This window comes from Ailuropoda melanoleuca, chromosome 2, assembly GCF_002007445.2.
Source record: "Ailuropoda melanoleuca isolate Jingjing chromosome 2, ASM200744v2, whole genome shotgun sequence".
Lineage (NCBI taxonomy): Eukaryota > Metazoa > Chordata > Mammalia > Carnivora > Ursidae > Ailuropoda > Ailuropoda melanoleuca.
This window is the reverse complement of record NC_048219.1, coordinates 9,650,165-9,674,635: the sequence shown is the minus strand read 5'-3', so window position 1 is coordinate 9,674,635 and position 24,471 is coordinate 9,650,165. Positions and strand designations below refer to the sequence as shown.

At 40.0% G+C, this 24,471-nt stretch overlaps 1 protein-coding gene across 16 annotated transcripts in view; it reads left to right on the top strand.

Annotated features, from left to right (window-relative positions):
• The window catches only part of PUM1 (pumilio RNA binding family member 1), a 128,222-nt gene that overhangs the window by 44,833 nt on the left and 58,918 nt on the right, over window positions 1–24,471 (top strand). For 9 of the 16 annotated variants that reach the window (XM_034648118.1, XM_011230726.3, XM_011230724.3 and 6 more), the window contains exons 4-6: window positions 13,106–13,214; window positions 14,188–14,366; window positions 23,504–23,670. In XM_034648118.1, coding sequence (XP_034504009.1) covers window positions 13,106–13,214; window positions 14,188–14,366; window positions 23,504–23,670 — 455 coding nt within the window. The remainder of the gene's footprint in view (window positions 1–13,105; window positions 13,215–14,187; window positions 14,367–23,503; window positions 23,671–24,471) is intronic. The other 7 variants (XM_034648171.1, XM_034648165.1, XM_034648155.1 and 4 more) reach the window with 3 other exon arrangements.

Genomic DNA, 24,471 nt, shown 5'->3' with positions numbered 1-24,471 from the left:
CTCAAAGAAAGTTATAACTTGGCAGATAGAGATCTCTCTGGACCAGAACTCTGAAGCCATTCCAGCCTTGGCTCAGATGTTCATCTTTGGACTTTGCTTTTTTCCATCTGTAAGACAAAGATGTTGCACTAGTTTCCCAGGACTCTTTCAAGTCTTTAAGATTGGAGTTTATCCTTATTTCTCTATCTTTAAAAGGATAGAAAAGAGGAATAGTTCGGCTTTTTCTAAGATATGCCAGAAGGCATCTAAAAGATGTCTTTTTAGAGTGACTTCCCCCTTGTGATGCAGAGGTTCGGTAACTTTTCACTGGGTTTTCTAAGTGACTCATGCACCAGTGTGATACTGAAGTATCTATCCCTAAGGGCTCTTGGGTGCTTATTCTGAAATCAGGGCAAGTGGAAACCTGATGTGGATACCAAGTCTGTTAAGTTCTTTCCCATATCTTTCCATCATGGCAAACAGAATGGCTCATAGAATTGGAGGCTTTTTGGCTGGCTAAAAGTGCTTTTAGGATTTACAGCCCAAGAAGGGCTGCCTTACGCTGGCAGCTTTTTGCTACTTGAGTCCCAGAAGAGTAACTCAGTTGACTCCAAAGTGGATTGAATTTTGGAAAGGAGATACATCGTCTGCCAGCAAAATCATGCACCCTTTCTTGCAGAAGGGAAGAAAATTAATAAAGCCTTTGATATTTTAATGTAAAAACACCTGATCAGCAGTGTAATGAATCCTTTTTTCCCCAAAATGTAACTTTGAGTATGGATAGGAATGGTAAATCTGCCTACTTCCTTGAACCTTGTATTAATACCATTTGGTTGTTGGGCATTTTTGGTATCTTGCTATTGAAGTGTTTACTTCAGAGAAAACATAGCCAGACCAAGTGGTCTGGAGGAATGAGATCTTAGTTCGTAACTTCCCTGTATTAGATTAGTGGCTATGTGTTAGAGGATATTGTTTGGGGAAGTTCCTGGGATCCATAATAGTTTTGGGATTGGGCATTGGAAGAAGATAGAAGAAAGTGTCTTCTAACCTTGAGAATGTGGATGCATCTGACATTTGGAACCTGGTTCTCAGTTCTGTCCTGTCACTTTGACCTGTTTGGAACCCCACTCATTCCAATATCTGCCTTCTGTCCTGTATTGGGAGTATATGTTGAGCTGTCTTGCAATGTTTGAATGCAGGAAAACATGCTCCTTTGCAGCAGAATGTAGCTTATCCACATACTTAGTCTCTCTTCATTAAATTTCTCCCCTTTTATCCTCCTCTGACTAAAACGTGTTCATTCTTTTCATTCGCATCACTATGCTTTATTTGAGGGTAAGCCAACTAAATAACTACAAAATGCATTAACACTTTTCAAGATACTTTGGGATTGATTTCATTGACTATGTGAATGTCCCAACAGGTTTTTGGGAGATATTTGTACCATGGTTTTTACATGAGGAAAATGAGTCCTAAGGTCAAGTGACTCCAGCTAAGGTCATGAGTATCAAGATGTGGATTTGACTCCCAAGTTCTGTTTTGTTAGGCTTAGGAATAATAATAGCTGCAGTATATTGAGCGTATATGATTTTCCAGGTGCTGTGCTAACCACTTCATATATATTACAGTCTTCACAGTCCTGCAGTGTTATGATGCCCTTTTATACACCAGGCAAAACGGGTTTAGAGAGGTTAACATGATCATGAACCAGCTGGTTGAACTCACATCTTTGTCACTCCAAATTTTGGGTTTTTCTCTTATTTATTTCTGCATGTCCACAGGCTATCCATTATTTAAAATCTAACTTCAGTGATCAGCTGCTCTTCTGTAAAACCTTTCTTCCTCTAACCAACCAGAAGCTATGGAGAGGAATTCAAGTAGCAAGTTATTTGTGTCGTTCTTATGGCCCTCGTTTATTTTACGTGTAAGTGATTTGTGTAAATGTTTTCTATTTCCTTGCACGTAAGTTTATGGAGGGCAGGGGCTTCAGCCAATAACATACTTTGTAAACAGTGGCTGCCTAATATATTGTGTTGAATGAATCTTACACAAATACTTTTTTCGAAGCATGGATTCTTCTTTATTTTCTCTTACTCCAGAAGTTGATATTGCCCTCCCTTCAAGGGACCTTAGTTCAATTTAGTAAATATTTACTGCCTGTATTCTTTATTCAGATTACTTTTGCATCCTGAGGGATGTGGGGTTGTGAAGGGGAGGATGAGGACCTGACACAACTGAAAAGCCTCTATTCATTCACCCTTCTCTGCATATTTCTACATTTTCAAACTATTTGATTATTACTTTTGCAAAGATTAGTACACCAGATGAATAGTAAATCATCAGTGCTGTACCATCCAAGTTGAATCCGATATAAGGGATTCATTATAAAGGATCTTTTGTTTAATATAGTTGTAACTAGATCAATGGGACACTTTCTCTGGGCCATCTGCTGGGACATGGAAATGCCCTCATTATATATACGCAACCAGACATAATAGTATTTAGAAAAGCGGAATTACTTTTGTTGTTGTATTTCCTGTTCAAGCGCGTATTAAACAGTATTGTGTGTAATTCTCTCTTCTTGACTATTATTTTGCTGATGAGGAGCCAGAATTAACCAGTTAATCCATTGTCTCTGGTTAATGCAGTCTGTGATTCTCATTATAGGAAAGCATGTAGAGGAAGTAGTTTATTTTTTGTATCAGTCGTCCTGGTAGACATAGTAGCCATAGCTAAGAAATTTTCATCTCCTGGAGTGCATGAAAAAGGGAACTTATCTGTATCTGGTACACTGAGATCTTTGTCTTGTCAATTTAATAATTAAAAATGCCCTGAGGCTGACTGGGTGTGTGGGTGGGTTTATGTATTTGCTCCCATCTTGAGGCAAAGGACTCTGCTCCTCTCTTAGTTGAGCTGTTTCTTGCTTTGCTGATACGAGGTGGTTAGGTCATGAAGCAAATCCAGATGTTTTCGTGGTTTTATTCATGAACTTCACAGGTTTCCTAAGTGATCTGGAGGCTTATCTTTTGCACATTGGGCTCTTAGGTACTATTGCAGGAATCACTTATTTAATTATTAAGTCTAGACCTAGTATAACATGAATGTGGTTATGTTACAGGTCAAACCATGTAGTTTATACATGTATGGAAACAAACGACCTTATTTATAAGTAACCTGTAGGTAGCCAACGTAACACAGTCCTCTGTTCCCTTACATCTGTTTCTTTATCCTGTAGAAAAGTCTAGTTCACCCTCGCATTTCTTCGTTTTCTGAACATAGTTTACTGTCAGTCTATCAAGTTGTACAAAATAGCAGAGAAAGGAAGCCTTGTTTGGCCCTGTCCCAATAATTTGAAGGGGGGAGGTGTAAAGAATTTTACCTTCGGTGGATCGGTGAAGGGTGTGCAGCTTGGTTTGGAGCTTGCCCCAGGGTAATTTATCAAAAGAATGTGTTGATTGAGGTGAGGTCGATATCTCTAAATTTTTTTATGTGTGACCAATATCTTGTGTGTGTTTCAGTTCCCAGATGAAGTCGTTCACAGTGATTGTGTTCTCTGTGTGGTCAAGAACTGCTGTGCTCCTTTGAAGAGAGTGCATTGTGGAGCTTAGCAGTCATCAGCTGAACTGACTGCAATTCTTTTTTTTTTTAAAGATTTTATTTATTTATTTGACAGAGATAGAGACAGCCAGCGAGAGAGGGAATAAGCAGGGGGAGTGGGAGAGGAAGAAGCAGGCTCATAGCGGAGGAGCCTGATGTGGGTCTTGATCCCATAACGCCGGGATCACGCCCTGAGCTGAAGGGAGACGCCTAACCGCTGTGCCACCCAGGTGCCCCAAACTGACTGCAATTCTGTCTAACCTGTGGTTGTCCTAAAATTTTAGATTTACCAAATTCTTCTTAGGTCTGCTTGATTGGTCTTTTTGCTCATACTGTTTCCCAGCAGCACACCATGGATCTTCAGGGCATCCTTAAAACTTTACCCATTGAACTTGTGAACTTAAACTCAGAACACCATATTTGTGTATACTTGGGTCCTGTTTTCATCTAGACTTTACACTCAGTTGACTCTACAGAATAGATTCCTGGTTAAAAGAATTGCAGTGATAGACTTGCTCATGCATACTTACCGACTTCATTCTTGAGCATCATAATGGGCTATGAATCCTCATTTTTGACATTACATAGTTTTTTTTCTGTTTTTTATTTTATTTTTATTTATTTATTTGAGAGAGAGAGTGAGCAGAGGATGCAAGAGAGAAACATGAGTTGTGGGGGGAGGGGCAGAGGGAGAGGGAGAAGCAGACTCCCTCCTGAGCAGGGAGCCCACCATGTGGACTCCATCCCAGGACCCCAGGATCATGACCTTGAGCAGAACGCAGACGCTTAACCGACTGAGTCACCCAGGTGCCTCACTTTTTTTTTTTTAATACTTTGAAAGCTGAGAGAGGCGTCTAAGCAGCCATTTGTCCCTTCCTTGCCCCATTTCCACAGGTTCCCTCTCTTACCGTTTCATGCCTAGTTACTGCAGTGACCTCTTTGCTTAGCTTCTCAGCATCCATTTCACTTGCCCTCACCCCATTTTTTTTGGAGGAACGTCAGATTAATTTTCTGAACTTAATTTTTATGATGTTGCTTCCTGTTGCTGCCTGTTGGATTAAGAGCCCAACGCTTTGATGATCCATGAAGCCTCACTGGTCACTGGACTGATTGCCTTTTCTCCCTCTCCTTACTGCTTCCCTGTGCCACTGGCCAGACTCCTTTCTTCTTGGTGGGCACCTGCTCCACTGGCTTTTCTTTCTTTCTGTCTTAGCTCTTCATGGAGAGTCCTTCCCACTGTTTTCTCACTCTGAACTTTCCCCCTACTGTATGGCAGGCTTGACCAGTCCTGCCGCCAGGGTAGGGTTCCTTTCTTCATCTGAAGTAGGTGGTGAAGTTTAGCAGTGAGAAGCACACTAATCTTAAATTGAATTCCTGCGAGCTATATCACTTTGATTCCTGATAGGTTTTTCTTTTTAGTTTTCTCTTTGGGTGAAGAGTGTCTTTTACTACTTTTACTTCTAATTTCTAGTAGTGGCTACTACAGGCTGTGCATTTCAGGGCCTGTTCAAGTAATTCTTTACTTTTTGACATCAGTATTTCAGATGCTGAAACTCTTGAAATTTTTCGGTAGCCAGAAAAGCAATAGTGGTTTTCCAGATGTGAGAGAGAAGGTCAAATTTTACCTCATGTTGGCCAGGCCTTAGTGATTTGTATCATTTCATCCTTAGTGGTGGGAGTGTTTCTAAAGGACATTAAATGTAACTATTGACCGTGCTTGTGAAAAGTGCTTAATAGCTGGAAAGTATTTTTCAAAAAACCTGTTAATTTTATATACCACATAATTATAATTATGCAAAATATGAAACTTCTCTTTTTTAAAAGGAATACATTAAATTTTAACCAAAAGAGGTATTTACTTAAGAGACCATTAATGTGGAAATTTGTTTTCAGTAGAGAGCATCTTGACACCTAGATGAACAGCTACTAGGTGCCAGGTTCTGTATTTGCCTGGTAGAAAAATGTGAAAAAATTATATCAAATATTGATTCTTAGACAGTTTGTGTGTGTGTGTGTTTGTAGTTTGAACGAAGTGAAGCAGAGTAAAAGTGTTTTAACTTTTAAAAATAATCTTGGGGCGCCTGGGTGGTGCAGTCGTTAAGCGTCTGCCTTCGGCTCAGGGCGTGATCCCGTGTTCTGGGATCGAGCCCCACATCAGGCTCTTCCGCTATGAGCCTGCTTCTTCCTCTCCCACTCCCCCTGCTTGTGTTCCCTCTCTCGCTGGCTGTCTCTCTCTGTCAAATAAATAAATAAAATCTTTAAAAAAAAATAAAAATAATCTTTACATATAAGTATTGCCTAACTGATTAAAAAGAATGTAGGGCTGTTCCCCAATTAATAGAGATATAAACAGGAAGTGTGAATTGAGAAGATCTTATTTCTTAAACTGAAAGAGAAAATGAAAATTAAAACACCACCTTTATATTTATTTATTTTTTTAAGATTTTCTTTATTTATTAGAGAGCACGAGCGGTTGGGTGGGGTGGTGCGGAGGAGCAGGGGGAGAGGGAGAAACAGACTCTCCCTACTGAGCCAGGAGCCTGGTACGGGGCTCCATCCCTGAGCCGAAGGCAGACGCTTAACCAACTGAGCCACCCAGGCGCCCCTATACTTATTTTTAATTAAAAAAATAACTGGCTTGTGATTAAACCATTGAACACATTCAACATTCCTTATGTAAGCTACAGTTTTTAGAGTGGATTAGATGTTATTATCTGCTTGCTGAGAAATATTTGAAACATACGGTGAGCTCTCTCCTTAAAATTGTTACTGTGAAATTAGGTTTAAGTGAAGTGTGTCTGCTTAAGAAAAAATGCCTTATTTGTAGTGAATTCCATACCACTATAATCTCAATTTTTATTTATTAGAAAATCAGTTCTAAATCATAAAAGTATATTATATTTGTAACAAGTTGTTCATAATCCCACCACACCAATAAGCACCTATTTCAGTTTTTATTTTTCTTTACGGTCTTGATCCAAAAGGGAAGGGTGCAGAAGGAGTAGTAGTCTTTACACATGCAATTTTGTATTTTACTTTTAAAAGTTAGTGTTTTTTTGTAAACATTACATATGGTCATTATGGCTGTTTTGGGTGAGCTTCCATTGTTGTACCACTACTACTACCTCGGTGAACACTTAGCTTGCTCCCAACATTTTTGCTCTTAGACTTTGAAAGTAGGGGTTCTTTTTTACTTTTGAATTGTCATTTTGCTGTTGTTGAGATAAATTCTCAGGAACGAGTGTGACTCTTGATGTATTTATTTTCTAAACCCTTTCCCAAAGAATTGTCCTAACAGTGAATGGGGGTACTTTTAAAAAAAAAAGTCTTGCAAAGTATATTGATGTATACTTTTATATTTAAACTGTTTCTTGTTAAAGCTTTTTAAATGACTTAGGAGTGTAGTTAATATATTTGTGAAAGCACTTTATGTACTGTCTCACTTGATATCGCAACAACCTTTTATGGCTTGGGGGGGTGGGGCTAGGTCAGTCTCTAGGGCAATAAGCTTCTGAGAAGGGATTTCTGAAAATTATACAATTGTCACACATCAGAACTCTGCCTAGAACATGTGACTGTCAGTGGTTACCAACTATACTTCTTTATTTCAGTCAGTTCTGAGTGGTCCTTTCTTTGAGTTGATGTCAATTCTTTTAATGCAATGAGAATGTAATGAGAATATGTATGTACTAAGAGATTAAAAAATTTGGGAGGGGGCTGTATCTTACCACCTGGTTAAAATACCAGGTATTTGACTCCTGCATTGGTTACAATCCGTGATGAAGCTAAGCTTTTGTTGGAAGTTTGCATTGCCAGGTAACATGATCAAACCTGATCATGCCTGCAGGGCTGTGGCATGCATCCTTGTGAATAGTACTCCTTAAGAAGCCTAATTTCTGCTCTGAGAGATAGCTCTGTGCAGCCTGTGTTGAGTGTGTAAGCCTTTACCAGATATTTTGCTCCTCTTGGGTACAGAGTACTTGTTGGAGTGTGCATTTAGTGTTGAGACCATCAGGAAACCTCACTGATACTTTCCTGTGCAAATATTAGTGACGGTGTGGTCAGACAGCATTCCTTAATAATCATCTTGCCTCTTTGTTTCTGCAAAGCTGTAATCATGGCTCTTTTGTTAGGGCTCTTAATTTTATGGGATTTACACTGAAGTGGGCTGGGTGATGCTGTGCTCACATCTGCTCGCTGAGTACCTAGGAGCATTTCATTGACTAGCCATTTAGTAGTGTTCTTAAATCATAGTAGCAGCTGTTTTTTTGAGTGGTTGCTCAGAACTCAGCATTGTACTGCTTTTTTACGCAGATCTCATTTAATGTTCACTATAGTTCATTTTATAGGTGAGAAAACTGAGGCCGAGAGGGGTTAAATTCTGAGTTGGGATTTAAAACCAGGTTGGTTTTTTAAAAAATGATTTCAGAGCACTGGCGTGTGTTTTACTACTATATTATTTCTTAAAATAAGAAGCCCTTTATTGTCTCCACGTCTATTTAAAGGGTTCTTAGTGGGAGCTAATGTTGTAATTGACTGTGCAAGTGCGGCTTTGGGTGTTGTCTCTTTTGTTAGATGATAAAAGAGAAAAGGTGTTTCCAAACAAAATTTAGAGGTTTTTCAAGTGGCTGACATTGCTTGTAAACTAGTGCTTGATTTCTCTCTCATTCTCCAGAAGCCTCATGAATAAGCTTACTGATTTCTTTACTTTCTATAAGTCTTTTTCTTTTATAAACCAGTGGTTCAAGCTGGGATAAACAGTGTGTGGTTTTTTTCCCCAAGGATTTGAGAACTGACACTATTGGGGGTTTGGGGCAACTAGGAATCCCATTTAATGGGACAAGACAGAAAAGAGTACAAGGTCTGTTGTATGGCTGGGGAGGATGCTGGGACTTCCCAAGTCCGTTCTCAGTTTATAGGTCTTGAAAAGGATTTCCATCACTAATTCACAGGTAGTTAGATTATGGGATTGACCTACACTAACGAGAACCACAAGAGACTTCTGTATGAAAACCAAAATGCAGTTTACTAATTTATAAGGAGAAGTAATAACTCTCAAGTGGACAGAGTAATTGTGTTCAGTGATCAGTATGCTTGGCTACGGGAGGAAGCCAAGTTCTCATAAGAAGTTTGCTTGCTAAGCAGAGTCTGAGCCAGGGAAGTTACTAGTATGTTTTTAGTGGCTAATGTAATCAAGCTGCTATCTGGCTTGATGCATTAATTGCTTTTATAAGGATAGACTTGTTTGTGCATCATATGCCCTTTCCTTAAATATGCCAACTGGGTCATACTTACTACCTACATCTGACTCCTGGGTCTCTTCAGCTTTTGTTGGACCCATTCCTAATTCATTTATCTTCCTTTGAAATTATCAAATCTTTCAATCCTCTTATTGCCTAATCTTTCTTTAAATTTTGTAAACCTCTGCTGTGAACTGTTCTTTTTTGTCCTGTCAAAGAATGATTTTTATTTCTAAGTTCTTGATGGAGTAAGCAAGAACCGTCTTTTCATACAATAGTTGGATTTAAATTTTTGGTGATTGGATTTAGGTGCGGCTTGAGTGAAGGTTTGGCAACTCCCAGTGCTGAACCAGCATGTTTCAACCAGTACTGCCGAGATGTGACCTCTACTTGCAGAGGGTTGCTGTCGAATTTGAAGTGGCAGTTGGATATCATCATCACTTGGTTTTATTTTATAATTCAATAGATTATAGCTTCTTTTACTCTGATCAGATTTGAGCAGTTAATGTCTTTATTTTAGTTGACTGTGTGATTGCTACTAGTTCTTGGTAAGCTTAATGTGTCTAAGCCGATCTAATTTTGCAGAAGTTTACACATTTTTTAATACAGAAGGGCTATAAGACAAAGTAGGGGAGAACATGAAATAGAAAACATGTAGTTTTTTCCAAATTTAAAAGCACTTGGATTTTAGATATTCGAAGTGGAACGAGACATGCTTCTTAAAAACAAACTTGTAAACAAGTGTGTAGACTATCAAAACAGTCCTATTCAAATATAGTCACAACTGTATTAGTTTCTGTTGCTACCAAGCAGATCACCTCAAAATTCAGTGGCTTAAAACAACAGAGTTGTTATGTTTACACCTCAGAGTTTCTGTAGGTTGGAAACCCAGTCCTGGCTTCAAAAGATCCTTTGTTTCAGGGTCCCTCACGTGCTGCACTCAGGATTCCATCTGGGCCTGCAGTCATTTCAGAGTTCAACTGAGGAAGGGTCTGCTTCCCAGCTCACTCACAAGGTTGATGTCAGGATTAAGTTCCTCTCAGGTTGTTGGACAGAGGGCCTCAGTTCCTAATGAATTGACGTCCCATGACCTCTCTTGGTTTTTTGCCATGTGAGTCTCTCTGTAGGGCAGGTCACAACATAGCTGTGAGCTTCATCAAAGTGAGCAGGCAAGAGGGCAAGAGAGATGCGAGTAAGAGGGCAAGAGAAACAAGACAGGTAGTCAGTTTTTTGTAAGGTAATCTTGAAAATGACATGCCATCACTCCTGCCACGTGTTATTCCTTAGGAGCAAGTCATGAGGTCCAGCTCACAGTAAGGGGAAGGGGATTTTACATAAGGGCATGAGGACCAGGAGGCAGGAGTCCTTTCTGATGCTGCTTACCACACAGGTGAGGGGTGGAGATGGGTATGTTTTACAGGAAGGTGAGAAATGCTGCGTTCTGTGAAAGATCCAGAGAGTTGGAAGAGCTTTGCTAAGTTTGCTTCTGTCTTTGCCTACGTCCCTCGGGTCAGTATTTAAGTTTTCTTCCCATTCGCAGAGCACTCTTGCAACCCATAGGTTCCACCTTTCTCCTTCCCAGAATTGGCATGCTAGTACCTTCCTCCCATCTCCTTTTTCTTTATCTCTTACACACTTGCCCCTTCAGTCCAAGCTGTTTTCATTGATAATAGTTAATTGACTGCCTCGTTACTACTTTGCCAAAGCATGTGGAGTTCCGGTACTTTGGGGGCTGCTTCTAGCCTCTGTGTAGGATTTACATTTATATTGATGGTTAATAGTGGGAGATAGGTTTGCCTTTTAGTATCTGACTAGAGTCTTGGGGTTTTGGTGTGTATTCCTTTGAGAGTTGTTGCATCAGTTACGACTTTGAAGTAGAATCTTCACTTGTTAGCATGTTTCTACATGTTTGTTGTGCTGTTGTTTCCTCTTGAGAGAATTTGGCCCAGAACCAGACTTGCTTACATGTTCACCTGGCTGGCTTTGCATGTTATGACAGCCTGGCAAACTACAGTGAAAGATGACAGGATTCTAGAAATCATTTTTGAAGCCTGGAGTTCAAGGGCTGCTGCTTTCAGTCAGTAAGCAGTTTGACAAATTACAGACAGACTGTAATTATTGACAGACTGTATTTGCATATGGAGGCCGGTACTTGAAGAAGTTTTTCCTTGAGCTTCCAGTAAACATTTTCAAATTTGTGTAGAGAGGGATGAGCGCCATATTAAATATACTTTGATCTCCTTTGCTCTTCTTCCATTATTATATGGAGAACATCCATTATTATATGAAAATTCACCAACAAGTGAGGTGTCTCTTCTGCCGACATTCTTTCTTATACACAAAGGAGAAGCTTGTCCTGTTTATTCACACTTTCTACAAAATATGGGAGAAAACCCAAAATTTTAGTTAGAAAAGATAAAACTAATAGGGAAATATTCGTAACCTTGCGAGAGGGCATTTTTGAGACTAAAAGAAGAAAAAGAAGTTTAAAAACAAGAATTCTTTAATGGTGCTTGAGTAATTCATATTAATTTTCAGTGTCCCTTCTGTGATTTACAGCTATTTTGCCTTGGTGTGATGCCACTGAATACATTTATTGAGAACCTACCATGTGGTGGGCATCGTGCTAGGCACTCATTAACAATATCTCTAATCATCACAAACTGAAAATTATTTCCTTCATCAATACAGAGAGAATGAGGCTCAGGGCAGTTCAGCAGTTTGTCATAGGACACATCAAAGTTGTCTAGGCTTTCACTTTCTGACCCCACTGCTTAGCTCTCCTTCGCTCCCACCTTTCTCCCTATCCCTGGCCCTCATCCCCTCAAGTGAACAGATCAGCTCTGTCCTTGTTTTCCTCAGAGAATGAATCCAAGAGGCACACTGGGAATTGACTGCTTATAACTGCTCATCTTCAAGTAAACCTGTGTTACTAAACGTCAGATCAGAATGTGTCTTTCGTCATGATCTTATTGGATTAGAAAATAACAAATTAGGGGCTGAAGAGAAAAGTGTGTGGGACACTGCTTTGAGCAGGTTGTAACCCAGGCCTACCAGACAGATTTATAGAGCTAGATTGAAATTATGCTGAGAAACCCACAATTCAGATTTGGAAAGCCAAGATTTGATTTTAGTGAGGGCATAGTTGAGTTATTCCCCCCTTATCATTGGGGTATAAATTGGAAAGGTAAACCTTTATTGTCAAGGAGGAGAGAAAATGCTTTGTTTTCTGGTTTTTGATTCCATTCCTCTGAGAAATTCAGCTCTCCCGGTGCCTTCTCTTATGCTCAAAAGCAGTTACTAAGTATGGTTTCAAAGTTCTGAATTTCTTGTCTGACTAGTAGTAGCTGAAATGAAAACATACTTAGAAGTAATAAGGGGGACATTTTGGTGAGTAAAGCTGATGACTGGAATGAAGAATGATGGAAGTCTAGTGGAATTTCATTTTGTAACCCTGGTCACTAATGCTTTGGTCTTTTGTGCACACTGTACTGGGTTTTACTTGAAGGGTACTTTGCGTTTCTTTGGTCATAGCTCGTTTAAGGTTCTCATATTGGTTTGGGGCCAGTGGTATGTACATTTCTATGAAGCATGGAATGTTTTATGAAGTCACTTTAATGGTATTACTAAGTTTTGTTAAAATAAATTGAGGTTAGGAGATTTTATTCCCTTCCAGTAATGGGGAAATAGCTCTTCTGTCTTTCCAAAATCTTGGAATAGGTTAATGTTGTGGTTAGGAAGCTTTCTGTTTGTTTTTTCCCTCTGGTAATGAACATGTTTTTGGTGAACACAATCTCTGTGTTTGAAGGAGGTGAGTTTTGCCTCTAGCATTCCATAGCTGGGGTCTGAGTTCATGCCCCAGCCTGAGTAACTTTGTATGGCTAGTTTGTACACATGAAGGCAGAAGTAGTGTTTTAGTAGTTGTAGGTACTTTCTTTTTCAAAAGGAGTCTTCTTAGCAAGCATTTAGCTAATGGGTCTAATATTACTCCCTTTCCCCCCAACCCCCTTAAAAATCTTGGCATAGATTAAGTGAATGATTCTAGATATTTAAGCTGAGCCTCTATTGTGGTGGGTTGATCTGTGGCCCCTCCTTGCCTTAGGCCTCTCTGTGACTTTTACCAAATATACAGTAGTGCTCTGACCACAGTCCGTGTGTCAGAACACCGTGATTAAAGACCTTCAGGGCACGTGAGCATCTGCAGTACCCTTGTCTAAAAGAAAGTGTTGACTGCTGTACTTTCATCCTTTATGAATTCTTTAAAAGCGTCTATTATTTTTAATTTGCAGCAGCTCTTGCCAGGTAAAAAGTTTTGGGAAACAGATGAATCCAGCAAAGATGGACCAAAAGGAATATTCCTGGGTGATCAATGGCGAGACAGTGCCTGGGGAACATCAGGTAATCTAGATCTAGCATCTGTACTGTGATTTATGCCTGTCTTAGAGCTCCTTTCCTCAGCAGTCGGCAAGTCATGAATTTCACATCAGTGACATAAGCATGTCAAGCAATGTCCTGTCCTGTAGTATAATTGCCATGAAGGAGCTTATATGATGTAATTTATTAAAACATAATTAACACAAAGTCAAATCTTCAATATTTTATTGAAGTGTTAGCCACAGGGGAGTGGTCTTATTTGAAATGACCATAATTTCAGCTATAACTTCTTGTTCTGTACTGCTGTCAGCATACTTGGAATTAGAAAATCCATGCCTGCCATTTGAAGTTCATGTTTCTTTTTCCTCCCCTTGCTCCCCTGTGTACTGTGTATGGGATGATCTATTTGTAAATGTGGTTGGGGCCAAATCAAGTCACTGGGCCCGGATGCTCTTCTGACAGACTACCCCTGAAGAGGGGTGGGGAGAACCTGTAGAGGCACACACTGACAGCAGAAAGAAAGAACAGAGGCTAGGGAGGAAGGAGACCGGAAACCCGGAAGCTGATGTGCTGTGTTACAGCGCAATGTAAAAATGGAACCTCAGATGACAGTGAGTCATCAGAAAATATCAAATTATGTTGTTGGTTTTAAAAAGGGCCGTAAAATCACGTTTTGTTTTAGTAATATTACTAATAAAATATATTAAAAAGAAATTCTGCTACTTGAAAGGGGTAAACAGTTTATCCACTATAGCTAGATAAACCAGTTATGTGAACTGCTGTATTGCTCTGCTGTCTGGATATATGAGGAGTGTGTTCCGTTTTCCTTAGTTTATGTAGAATTTTACACTCAGGGCAAAACATAGTAGGAGGTTTTGGCTCACCTGACCATGGCAGGCTTCCTGATTCCTAGTCATTGGTTTATCCATGAGACATCACTCGTAATTTGTTTGAGCCTCTGGCTGCACTGTATCATGCTTGTGTATCTTTTTTGTAGATCATTCAGTTTCCCAGCCAATCATGGTGCAGAGAAGACCTGGTCAGAGTTTCCATGTGAACAGTGAGGTCAATTCTGTACTGTCCCCACGGTCGGAGAGTGGGGGACTAGGCGTTAGCATGGTGGAGTATGTGTTGAGCTCATCCCCGGGCGATTCCTGTCTAAGAAAAGGAGGATTTGTAAGTTGGCTTGAGGAACTTGTTCCTATATCTCTCTTTTTTTACCCCCCTCTAAAGCAAAACATGCCTGTTTAGTTTCCTTAGATATTCACAGCACTAATTATAGTGTATTTTAAAACACTTTTATTGCAGTTAGATGCCAGCAAACACAGTAGGAGATGCAAATAACTTTTAAAAAACAAAGACATGATGTTTTGGGGGGGATACATTGATAATAATGTGAGGTAGAACTGAAATCTAGCTCTCAGTTCATTGGTCTATCAGAAGACATTTTTAGTTTAAAACAAAAGTAAAAAGAGAAGGAATTAAAATAAGAAAGCTGAAGTTGGGGTGTCAGTAGGGAATAGATCTGAGAGCAGTGATTTGCCAGTTCCCAGTAATCCTTAAAATGGATTGGGTATGTAGGGTCATTCTTGTGTCGCTTTGTGTAATTATGGAATGGTCTTTGGCCCTCTTTGAACAGCTTTGCCTCTTATACCTTGCCTCTTAGGAAATTCAAAGTTCTGTTAATTCCAGATCTGCAATTTTTTTTTTATTCATCACCATTTGACCTCTGTGATGCTCAGTTGTTGCCAAAGCAGCTTGTCTGCCCATAGCCTCTTCCCTTCCAAGTCTTAAACAGTCTTCCTCAAGCATCTTTGATACCTTTCTTTCTCAAAACTGCTTCTTTCTTGTCATCAGCTCTCTAGATGTGAAGGCTTATGATGCATTTCCGTTTGAGTCTTCCTTATTTTGTGTTCTGTGCCTGGTTTTGTATTCCATGTGGTAGCCAGGAAGGTCATGAGGTGGCAGCCTGAATCTGTCTTCCCTCCTTTCCTCCTGACTCAGCTTGCTTTGTACCTTTTCAGAGTCCTTTCTCTGTGAAGTCTTTGTCAGCTAATCCTTTTTGTTGGCAGTTATATAAAAGGCCTTCTTTCCCCCAAATCGTATTAATCATTTGCCTCCGTAACTATCTTACATTACCGTAGATCATTTGTTGTCAGTGTTTTTATCGTCCTGTATCTGTTGCTAGGTGTCAGAGGCTTGTTCCTGTTTTCCTCATTCCACCTGAAACTTCTTTAGAGTAGCAGGAGTTCATTCTTGGTGCAGCTTCCTCAAGTGTCAAGTACAATTCCTTCATATGTTAGTGGACGTTAGATAAATGTTTGCTTGGTTGGCATGAGGAGAACAGGTGATGTTTAACGAAACCAGAATCCACGTGGAGTTTGCTTTCAAACTAGGCATGCCAAAGATGATGCTTTGGCTGCCATCGACACTTGCCATGTGGCGGAGCTTTTAATTGCACAGGAAAACCAGAAAAGATTAACTTCTCTAAGAGGGTGTTTTGGATTTCTCCCAGCTTCACACCTAGAAATTTGGTATGAGGAATTTAGCCAGAAGAGGATCTTTTATTTTTATAATGACCCTTAGGAGGATTGAGGGACTGAACTGGGGCTTTTTTGTCTTGAGTCTTGAATACTAATCATTCCAAAGCTGACCTCATTGCTTCTGGGTCTTTTGATGCTGCAAAGACATAGGTCAGGTTTAGTGGCTTGTGATCAGGTAGGAAAAGCCTTCTTTATTTGAACCTTCCCAAAGACTGCTTGGGAACAGTAAGATCTACCCTTTGGATTTGAGGAATGGATTTGGGTAAAATGATCATTTCCTTGTTGTCCCACGGGAAGGATGGTGTTACTCCTCTTCTTTCACCATATCCCCGGTTCACCTCTTTTTCTGTTCTCACACTTTCCTCATCTCATGAGCGCAGATTTCTCAGAGGAAGTGCTGCCTGCTAATTTCTGTGGGTAACTTGTAGTTATTTACTGTGGGAGAAAAGTCGGTATTATGTGTAGGTAAGGTGTCGTTTCGTGAGCTGGAACCTGTATGACCCTTGCCACGAATTCTCTGTTATGCGTGTGACCAGTTTCTGATCCTTGGGTATTAGCCAGGAGGCACATGCCTGAGTTACCGTAAAGTTTCTAAGCAGGCAGAAAAATAATTGGAATTAGGAGAAAGATAAAACACTGGGACTGAATTATTACTATTTTTGCCTGCTTCTCTCTTTTAAGCATTTCCTTCGGCAGTTAATCTATGACAGAGCATAATCTTTGCATTCATTGTCTTGTATTTGATTTTGTAAAGGCGGCTTTCATCTTTAGTTGTCCTAGGAGACTGGTAATTTTTAGCTCTTTTACAGTATTGTCACCAGAGGAGTTTACGATCTCGGAAAATTAAGAGGTCAGACGATTGAACTCTCGTAATCAGATAATTTACTGAGCTTCTGAGGTTTGCATGAAGATAAATGCAACTTCTCCAAATCTGTGTTCCAACTTCTTAGAAGGCAGATTGTGGATAATGAAATTTTGTGTATTTTGACTTGAGTTGCATCTAAAGGGCGACCCAGGAGGACTGGTCAGTGACATCGGACTACCACATTGCATATCCGATCTTTTGGTGGGTGGAGACCTGAGGATCAGTGAACCACTGTTAATCAGCTTTATGGCCTGGCTTTGCTCTGCTTGTTGGTTAGGATGACATTTGACCAAAGCTCTGGTCATGGAAACCTGAATCATTTGTTGGTTGTCATGGTGTGCATGCATCTTCTTGGAAAAGGTGAACCCCCTTTAAAAAAAAAAAAAAATCTAGTCTGTCATTGAAAGTGTTGAGTTCACAGGCCAGGGAAGAGAGCATGATCTGCTGCTTTGTAGATAATTGTTCTAAGAGTAGCAGCTGGTGTTTTGTGGGTCAGAGTGATCAGATCTTTTTACTTTGGGTGGCTGTACCTTCAGTAAACCACGGAAAGGCTCCATTTTAATTCCAAGAGCTGAAAACATCATCTGTGATGGTGTAATGAATATATAGATCTCAAAGCAAGCACTTAAGGGGCCGTTCTTGGATACTGACAACAGATAATCTAGACTCTGACTAATAACTTTTCAGTTAGAGGTGATTTAGAACTAAAGTAATCTCATTCTACGGCGATTTTCCAGTTTCAGTAAGGTTGTTTCTTGGTTAAAGCTTGAATGAAGGTGCTTAACTCTTTGTCTAGCTTTCCTGAGCTTTCTTAAGTTCATTTTGATTGTACAAATGGACTCAGTTGAGTACTTTTGGCTTCTGTGATGAGATTACTTTCAAGCCGACAATAAGAATCCTAGAGCAGTATTTTGTTCTTAGCACCCACTGTAAAATTTTGGTACTTTTCTACATATGAATCAAAAACTTCAGGGTGGCAGTTTCCAGAATAATAGGAAAACTCAGAATACCAGTTAAGTCAGAGTCCATCATGTCTTTAAAATTTTCTTTTCGTATCCTTTATTTTATTTATTCCTGGAATAAGACAGCCTCCCCCTCCTTGCCTCAGCGAAGCATGGCTCAGAGTGGTCACAAAACCACATGTGACTGCTGTATTATGAGGCCACTGACTGAAATATACCATCGAAGGACGACTCTGGTGTTTATCTTTTGGAATACCAGCCGATCTTCAAATACATCGAAGTCTAGCCAGTCAGAAGAGTGGATCATAATTTCTACCTTCTGGTTTATGGTGCCTCGGGAAATGAGAAGACCGGTTAAACTTCAGTTTTAGGTGAAGATCACCTTAACCTTGCAGAGGAAAGATTTTTAGGAAAAAATATCTTTGGCAGGCCTTTCTACTATATGTAGAGATTGACTGCCTTCTGACCTGGAGGAGGCACGCACACTCCTGGCAATTCATTTGGGTCACAAAACTTGATAACTGATTTTTCTAGTCTTCACTGCATTTGTTTCAGGTAACCAGTGCTACTTAATTGATTTTGTTTAAAAACTGCAGTGTAATACATTTAGAAGTCAGGGGTTTGAATTTCAACTGAACCTTAATTTTCTCATCTGTGAAATGGAGCAATTAAAAACCCACAGTCTAATTCATATGGATGTGTAATATATATGACAATACCTTTTTTTCCCCCCAAGATTTTTATTTATTTATTTGAGGGAGAATGAGAGCAGGAGGGATCACAGAGGGAGAGGGAGAAGCAGACTCACCGCTGAGCAGGGAGCCCAATGTGGGGCTCGATCCCAGGACCCTGAGATCGTGACCTGAGCCAAAGGCAGATGCTCAAATATCTGAGCCACCCAGGTGCCCCGTATATGAAAATGCTTTGTAAACCTTACAAAATCTTGCTTCACAAAGCCCAAGGGTCAGTAGCATTATCACTGCCTGGGAGCTTATTATTTATTGTCAGTTCAGAATCTCAGACTCCACCCCAGATCTATTGAATCAAAACCTGCATATTGCCAAGACCTTCGGGTGATTTGCATGCCACACTGAAGTTTGAAAAATACTTAATTTTCTTGGAAGATTGAGTTACCATGGGGCCATGGATCACAAGGTAAATAAAGTCCCTTCAGATCTGAGCTTCCCTCAAACAAGAATTCTACATGCTCTACTTTGCAGTGTAAAACTTTTAACTGCTGACTAGATAAAAAGTTAAAACACCGACCAACTTTTAGAAAACTTGTTTTGTTTTCATCTCTGTAATAATAAATACCATTCTGCATGGTCAAGATACGTTTTTTGTCTCCCCCGCCTCCCCGATCTGGTGGTTACCACAGCAGAGGGGAACACTCTTCTTCCCTTTCTGTACACCAGGAATTAGGGGATCACGTGCACAGTGCCTGGCATATTCTGTGTTCCACTGTTTCAAAGGTGTACACCTCCCCAGTTTGTTCATTTTGACATTGGGATGCATCTTTCAAAGGGTAGTATATCATAGTTTAATTGCCAACATTTCCTTTATAGTAGTACATAAAATGATGGTATGTTTTATAAATTGATGATTTGATGAAATGTAGTAGTTGGTGGTGGCTCATTTCTGCACACATCTCATGACAATCAGTGGTACAAAGGGTCTGATGATCAGAGCTGTAAGTTTTTTTTCCCTGGGGGAGAGGCATAAGATATCTAGCAATTTTGAGGCTTTGGGAGAGTGCAGGGTGGATGTGTCTAAAAAGGCAGTGGGGAAAAAAATGTGAAAATGGAATAAAGTACTTTTAAGAATTTTTTTTAAAAAGAATTGCACTTTTATGAATTGCCTTATTGAATCCGTGAAACAACCCTTTGAGGTAGATACTGTTGTCCCTATGAGTTTATAGCTGCGAAAAATGAGGCTTAGAAGGGAAATGGTAGGGCCTGGATTCAAACTTCGTTCTAATTTCAAATATGCAAAATATTCCTTTTTGGAAAGAAGAGAGGAAAATTACTAATCTCATAGAATATGACTTGCCCCGTGGAGCTTTGTGGGTAAGATCACTGCAGTAAGAGGAGAAATTAAATTCTCATTTCTCTGACTCATTCAGAATTAATAGATACTCTCTGAAATATTCCTCCTGTTATGTGAGGCTTTTGAGGAAGCTGATCCGTAAATGGATGGACTCTAATCTCCACAATGTAAGGTTCTTCTCTCTGTCTGCTCTTCTCTCAGTTCTTTGGTATCTTGCAGTGGAACATAGTCTTGCGCCTCTGTGTAGACAGGGGATCTCTCAGAACCGTTCTTGGCCCCACTCTTGAGATTTTGGTTGGTCTTGGCTGCGTGCGTTTTGAGCGCTCATTGAAGCTTACATGTGAGTACTACAGGTTTGGGTTAGCATTCATTTAAAGGAAGCCCACAATAAAAAGTTGCTATTAATCCTTCTTTGTTTTTTCTTTATTTAGCTAATAGACTTTTTCAGTACTATTATGTACTAGGCAATGTGTGACAAAAAAGCCCAACAAAAACCCTGCCTTTATGATGCTGATGTTGGACTTAATTACAGTGGTTCTCATTTGTGAGTGCTTATTAGAGTTGCAGGAGGAGAAGGTTTTTATAACACTTGTGGGAGCTTCTGCAGACCAATTAAATCAGAATCTCTGGGTGTGAGCCCAGACACTTGTAAATTTTAAAAAGATTGTGATGCTCAACACTAACCATACAGCCACTGCACTGTGAAAATGAGTGTCCCTGGGCGGGCTGGATTGACGATATACTTCTGTTAGAGTTAAACCACTTAATTGGGCCATTTAAGAGTTTTAATCTTGATATCATGGATAATGTTACAGAAGAAATACCATCCCAGTGCCTAGTTTTTACTAATTATCATATTACTTTTGTATGAAATGATTTCTATTTCACAAATCCTTTGCATATGCATCATTTCATAACTACTCTGTTGTAAACAGAATTACCCCTGTGCTATAGATAAGAGATTCAGACTTGGATTTCATGACCTGTCCAAAGTCCTCTGCCAGTACGTGTCAGCTTTTGAGATGGAGTGTAGGTTCTGTGCAATCTGGATTAGTTCTTTCTTCAAGACCATATAGCTGTGAATACCTACCCTTACCTTAAATATTAAAAAAGAGTTGTAAAAATCCCATAAAATGTGCCAGCCCATTTCTACCCCTGTTCTTCTCTCTCTAGGGTGTTCACATTTCTAAGAGACCCTTTTTATGATCCTGAACCCTGTATTCTCTTTTACTAGCAGACTTTTGACAAAAAGTCTTCCCACTGTGCTCTTGGTATCACTTAAAAATCAGACTTGTCAGCCATTTTTATTTAGGGCTATTATTGATTTGCCGAACTTTTTTCTCTTAAGTAAACTTTTTACTGAAATATGACCTGTGTGCTGAAAAGTGTTTAAGTCATAAATGTTCATCTGCATGCGTTTCTACAAAATGAATACACCCAGATCAGGGAATGGAAGCCTCCCTTGGGACCCCCGCCTTCAAATAGAAGGAACCTACTATTCTGAGGAATTTATAGCCTACTCAGAGCAGAAAACCGGGTAGCAATATTTTATATGAATAAACTGTACAATATTGGTGAAAAAGAGCCCATCCTAGGGATTCCTTTGAAAATCTAGCCCCTGGCAGTTTAATTAAGAGAGTTAAGTATCAGGGACTGTTTTCAGAGCAGTCATCTTAGAGACAGGCCCAGCAGCTTCTTAGCAAGCCCTTCTAAAGGGTCACTGAGGAGAGGTACTGCTGAGTGTTTGATTTGGTGAGTGAATTTCCCATCACCAGCTTTCTTGCTTGTTGGTGACACTTCCTACTGCTTCTTTATCCCACTTCTTTCCTATTTTTGCCTGTAGACCTTTGGAACTGCTGATGAGAAATTGGAGCTGGACTGTTCCTTCTGAGCCAGTGACTTGATCTGTAGATTTATGGAGGAATTACTTAGTGTGTTAGTGGGATGATCTTTCTAATTAATACTTTTGTTACTGACATTAATAGTGGCCAGTGCAGGCAGAGTTGTTTGTTATCTAGACCGTGTCACTACCTCCTGGACTCTTATGATAAGGACAATGGGGGGATCCTTCTAATTTTAGTGGTTCAGTCTTGCAGGATTTTTTTGGTCATTTCAGTTTATTTTGTCATAGTTTTTGAACTTCCGCCAAGCGCTGTATTCAGTGCTGGGGATATGAAAATGAATACACGGTTTTGTCAGTTTTACCTTTGCAGTAGGAAGGAGCTATTGTTTCTGGACGTTTTGAAAGATCTTTCTGTTTTTAGAATCCTATCATATTCCCATCTCTGCTTTAGGATCTCACTGTGGTACTTTAATTGGCTGTCATTCACTCCTCTTGAACCAATAACAGTCTTACACTTTGAAGATTCTACTGCGAAAGTCACATCTCAGTGGCTGCCAAAACTGTACTTTACAGTCTTGATGCCACATGAAATGAAGTTGTGTATCCTTTCTTTGTTCTTTCTTGTACATGTTCCTTGGTTCACATTAGCCATGTCTTTTTCTGTGTCTTGAACAGAGAATGATTTTGAAAGTAAAATGGGCTCTGAACTGGCAGGTGAAAGCTCTAAGAACGTCTGGATTCATGAGTTACCCTTTCTGGGCCAGAGATCTCCAGGAACTGCCCAGTTCTGGTTATTTTGCATTCACAGGCCTGCCTATTCACAACCGGAGAGTCTGCTGCTCTAGCCTCCATTATTGATCCTCCCCCGCCCCAGTGAAATCTGGTTGTGGTGACTAGACATGCTGTGAAGTAGCTCTCGTCTTTTTCTCCCATTGGTTCTTGCCTTTTGCCAGGAGCTTTAATTTGGGCCAGAAGTCAGTGGTGAGGACAAGCAAGGTTGCCTCTTTCTAGTTTTATAAAAGCAAAGGTTACTTACCATTTGGTAGGATTCTGCAAAGCTCTGTGAACCGTGTCAGGTCACTCTACCAAATCTTCCTTTCCTTTTGGAAATCAAGGTACATTTTGCTTTATATGTCAGGGTCTTAATTTAGGATGTTGGTAAGATGGGACAGACTTCATTTCCTTAGAAGGCATCGGTGTGCTTGGCACCAAAACGGTTCTTTAGGTCTAGTCCTTCATTCTTTTAGTTTGAAACACTTCAGAGATTAAGTCTGCTGCATCAGTGATCCAGCTGAAGGGGCTTCCCTGTTGTCTCAAAATGATCTGGTATGGGACAGGCAGAGAGTGAAAGACAACAGATAAGCATTTAGAGTACTCTTGAAAGAACTTCACAGTTAGATTTAACATGTTTTGAAGGATTTGGAAAAAAAAAAAAAACTAAAGTGAAGGATGATCTGTGAATTATTGATGCAGTAAGCCCTGAGATGGAGAGTGGAGCTGGGGTGGTGGTGGGTGGTACAAATTGGCAGGCATGTGTCCCAAGGGAAAGTGGAGGATAATTGAATTGGAATGATGTCAGACCACACTTAGCTCAGTACTCAGGAGTAAGGGAGTTTATATGGGCAATGGCAAAGTAGGAAATTCTTTTTGTAGGCTTACCACTTTCCAGCTATACTGTTAGCTGCCATACCTGGGGCTTACTAGGAGTTGTGCTATTGTATAGAGTTAGATTTGGAAGTAGAGAAGTGGGACCAAGAGACGTAAAGCTGTGACTGGGCTTTGGGTAGAAAGGAAAAAATGGGATGGTGGGACATTGGGTATGGTAAGACTGTCCTAAACTCTGTAACATAATTGTATGTCTGTCTCCCCCATTTGGCAAGACTTTCTGCAGTGTTCCTGCCTCTGTGTTGTCTGTTAATTAGACTGTAATGTCTTGAAAGGGCACGGACACTACCCTGTTTTAATTAGCATCTAGTGTAGTCTCGTGTCCACAGTGGTTGCCCGCTATTGTTAGTTGATGATGATTAGTGAAGCTGAAGCTATTTTTTAAACAGGGCCCAAGGGATGCAGACAGTGATGAAAACGACAAAGGTGACAAGAAGAACAAGGGTGCGTTTGATGGAGATAAGCTAGGAGATTTGAAGGAGGAGGGTGATGTGATGGACAAGACCAATGGTTTGCCAGTGCAGAATGGGATTGACGCAGACGTCAAAGATTTTAGGTTTGTATGTTTTACACTTCTGACTTTCGAATGGGGGCTATGGGTTTTTGTTTTGATTTAGTTTTATTTGGATTTTAGGTTTTTTCCCCTTCCTTATCTGTCCTTTTTAAGAATTGGGTCCAGTGCAGGCCATACCACAAAGACTGTAAATTTACTGGTAAGGTGGAACATCTAAGAGCTGTCAATGCCTGGTGCTTTGCCAAAACAATAGATTTTGCATTTGCATAGGTCTGTAGTATTTGCGGAATGATTCTATAAATATCATTTCAGTGATTCTCAAATATCAGAATCACCTGGGATGCATGCCTTGGGACTTTCCCTAAATTTCTCCCAAATCACTAGCTTGGGAGTAACCATGGTCACTAGTGGAAGTGTGTCCCCTCTCTCTGGCACATTAGTGTGGAGAGAAACAGTTGAGAACTTACACGTTATTTCATTCGAGACTCCTGAAATCCCTGGGAGGTAGGTGGGTCAGTATCATTTTCCTCAGTTGGAAGAACCAGAGATGCAGCTTACGTAACTTTTTCTTAGTCGTCTCCCTTCCATGGACTCCTCTCATTCCATCTCTGGTCATGATTGATTTGCAGGTTTTAACCTATAATTTAATATACACACTATTCAGATGATGTTGTGTATTTGTCTTCTACACTTGGCAATATTCTTCATTTATGTAGGTAACCTTTAGTGATGGTATATACTTTTAAGATTGTAAAAATCCTTTGTCAGTGATATACAGATAGAGAATTTAATGTTGAATAATTTTAATGTTAGTCTAAAGCTAATATATGTGTGTCTAAACGC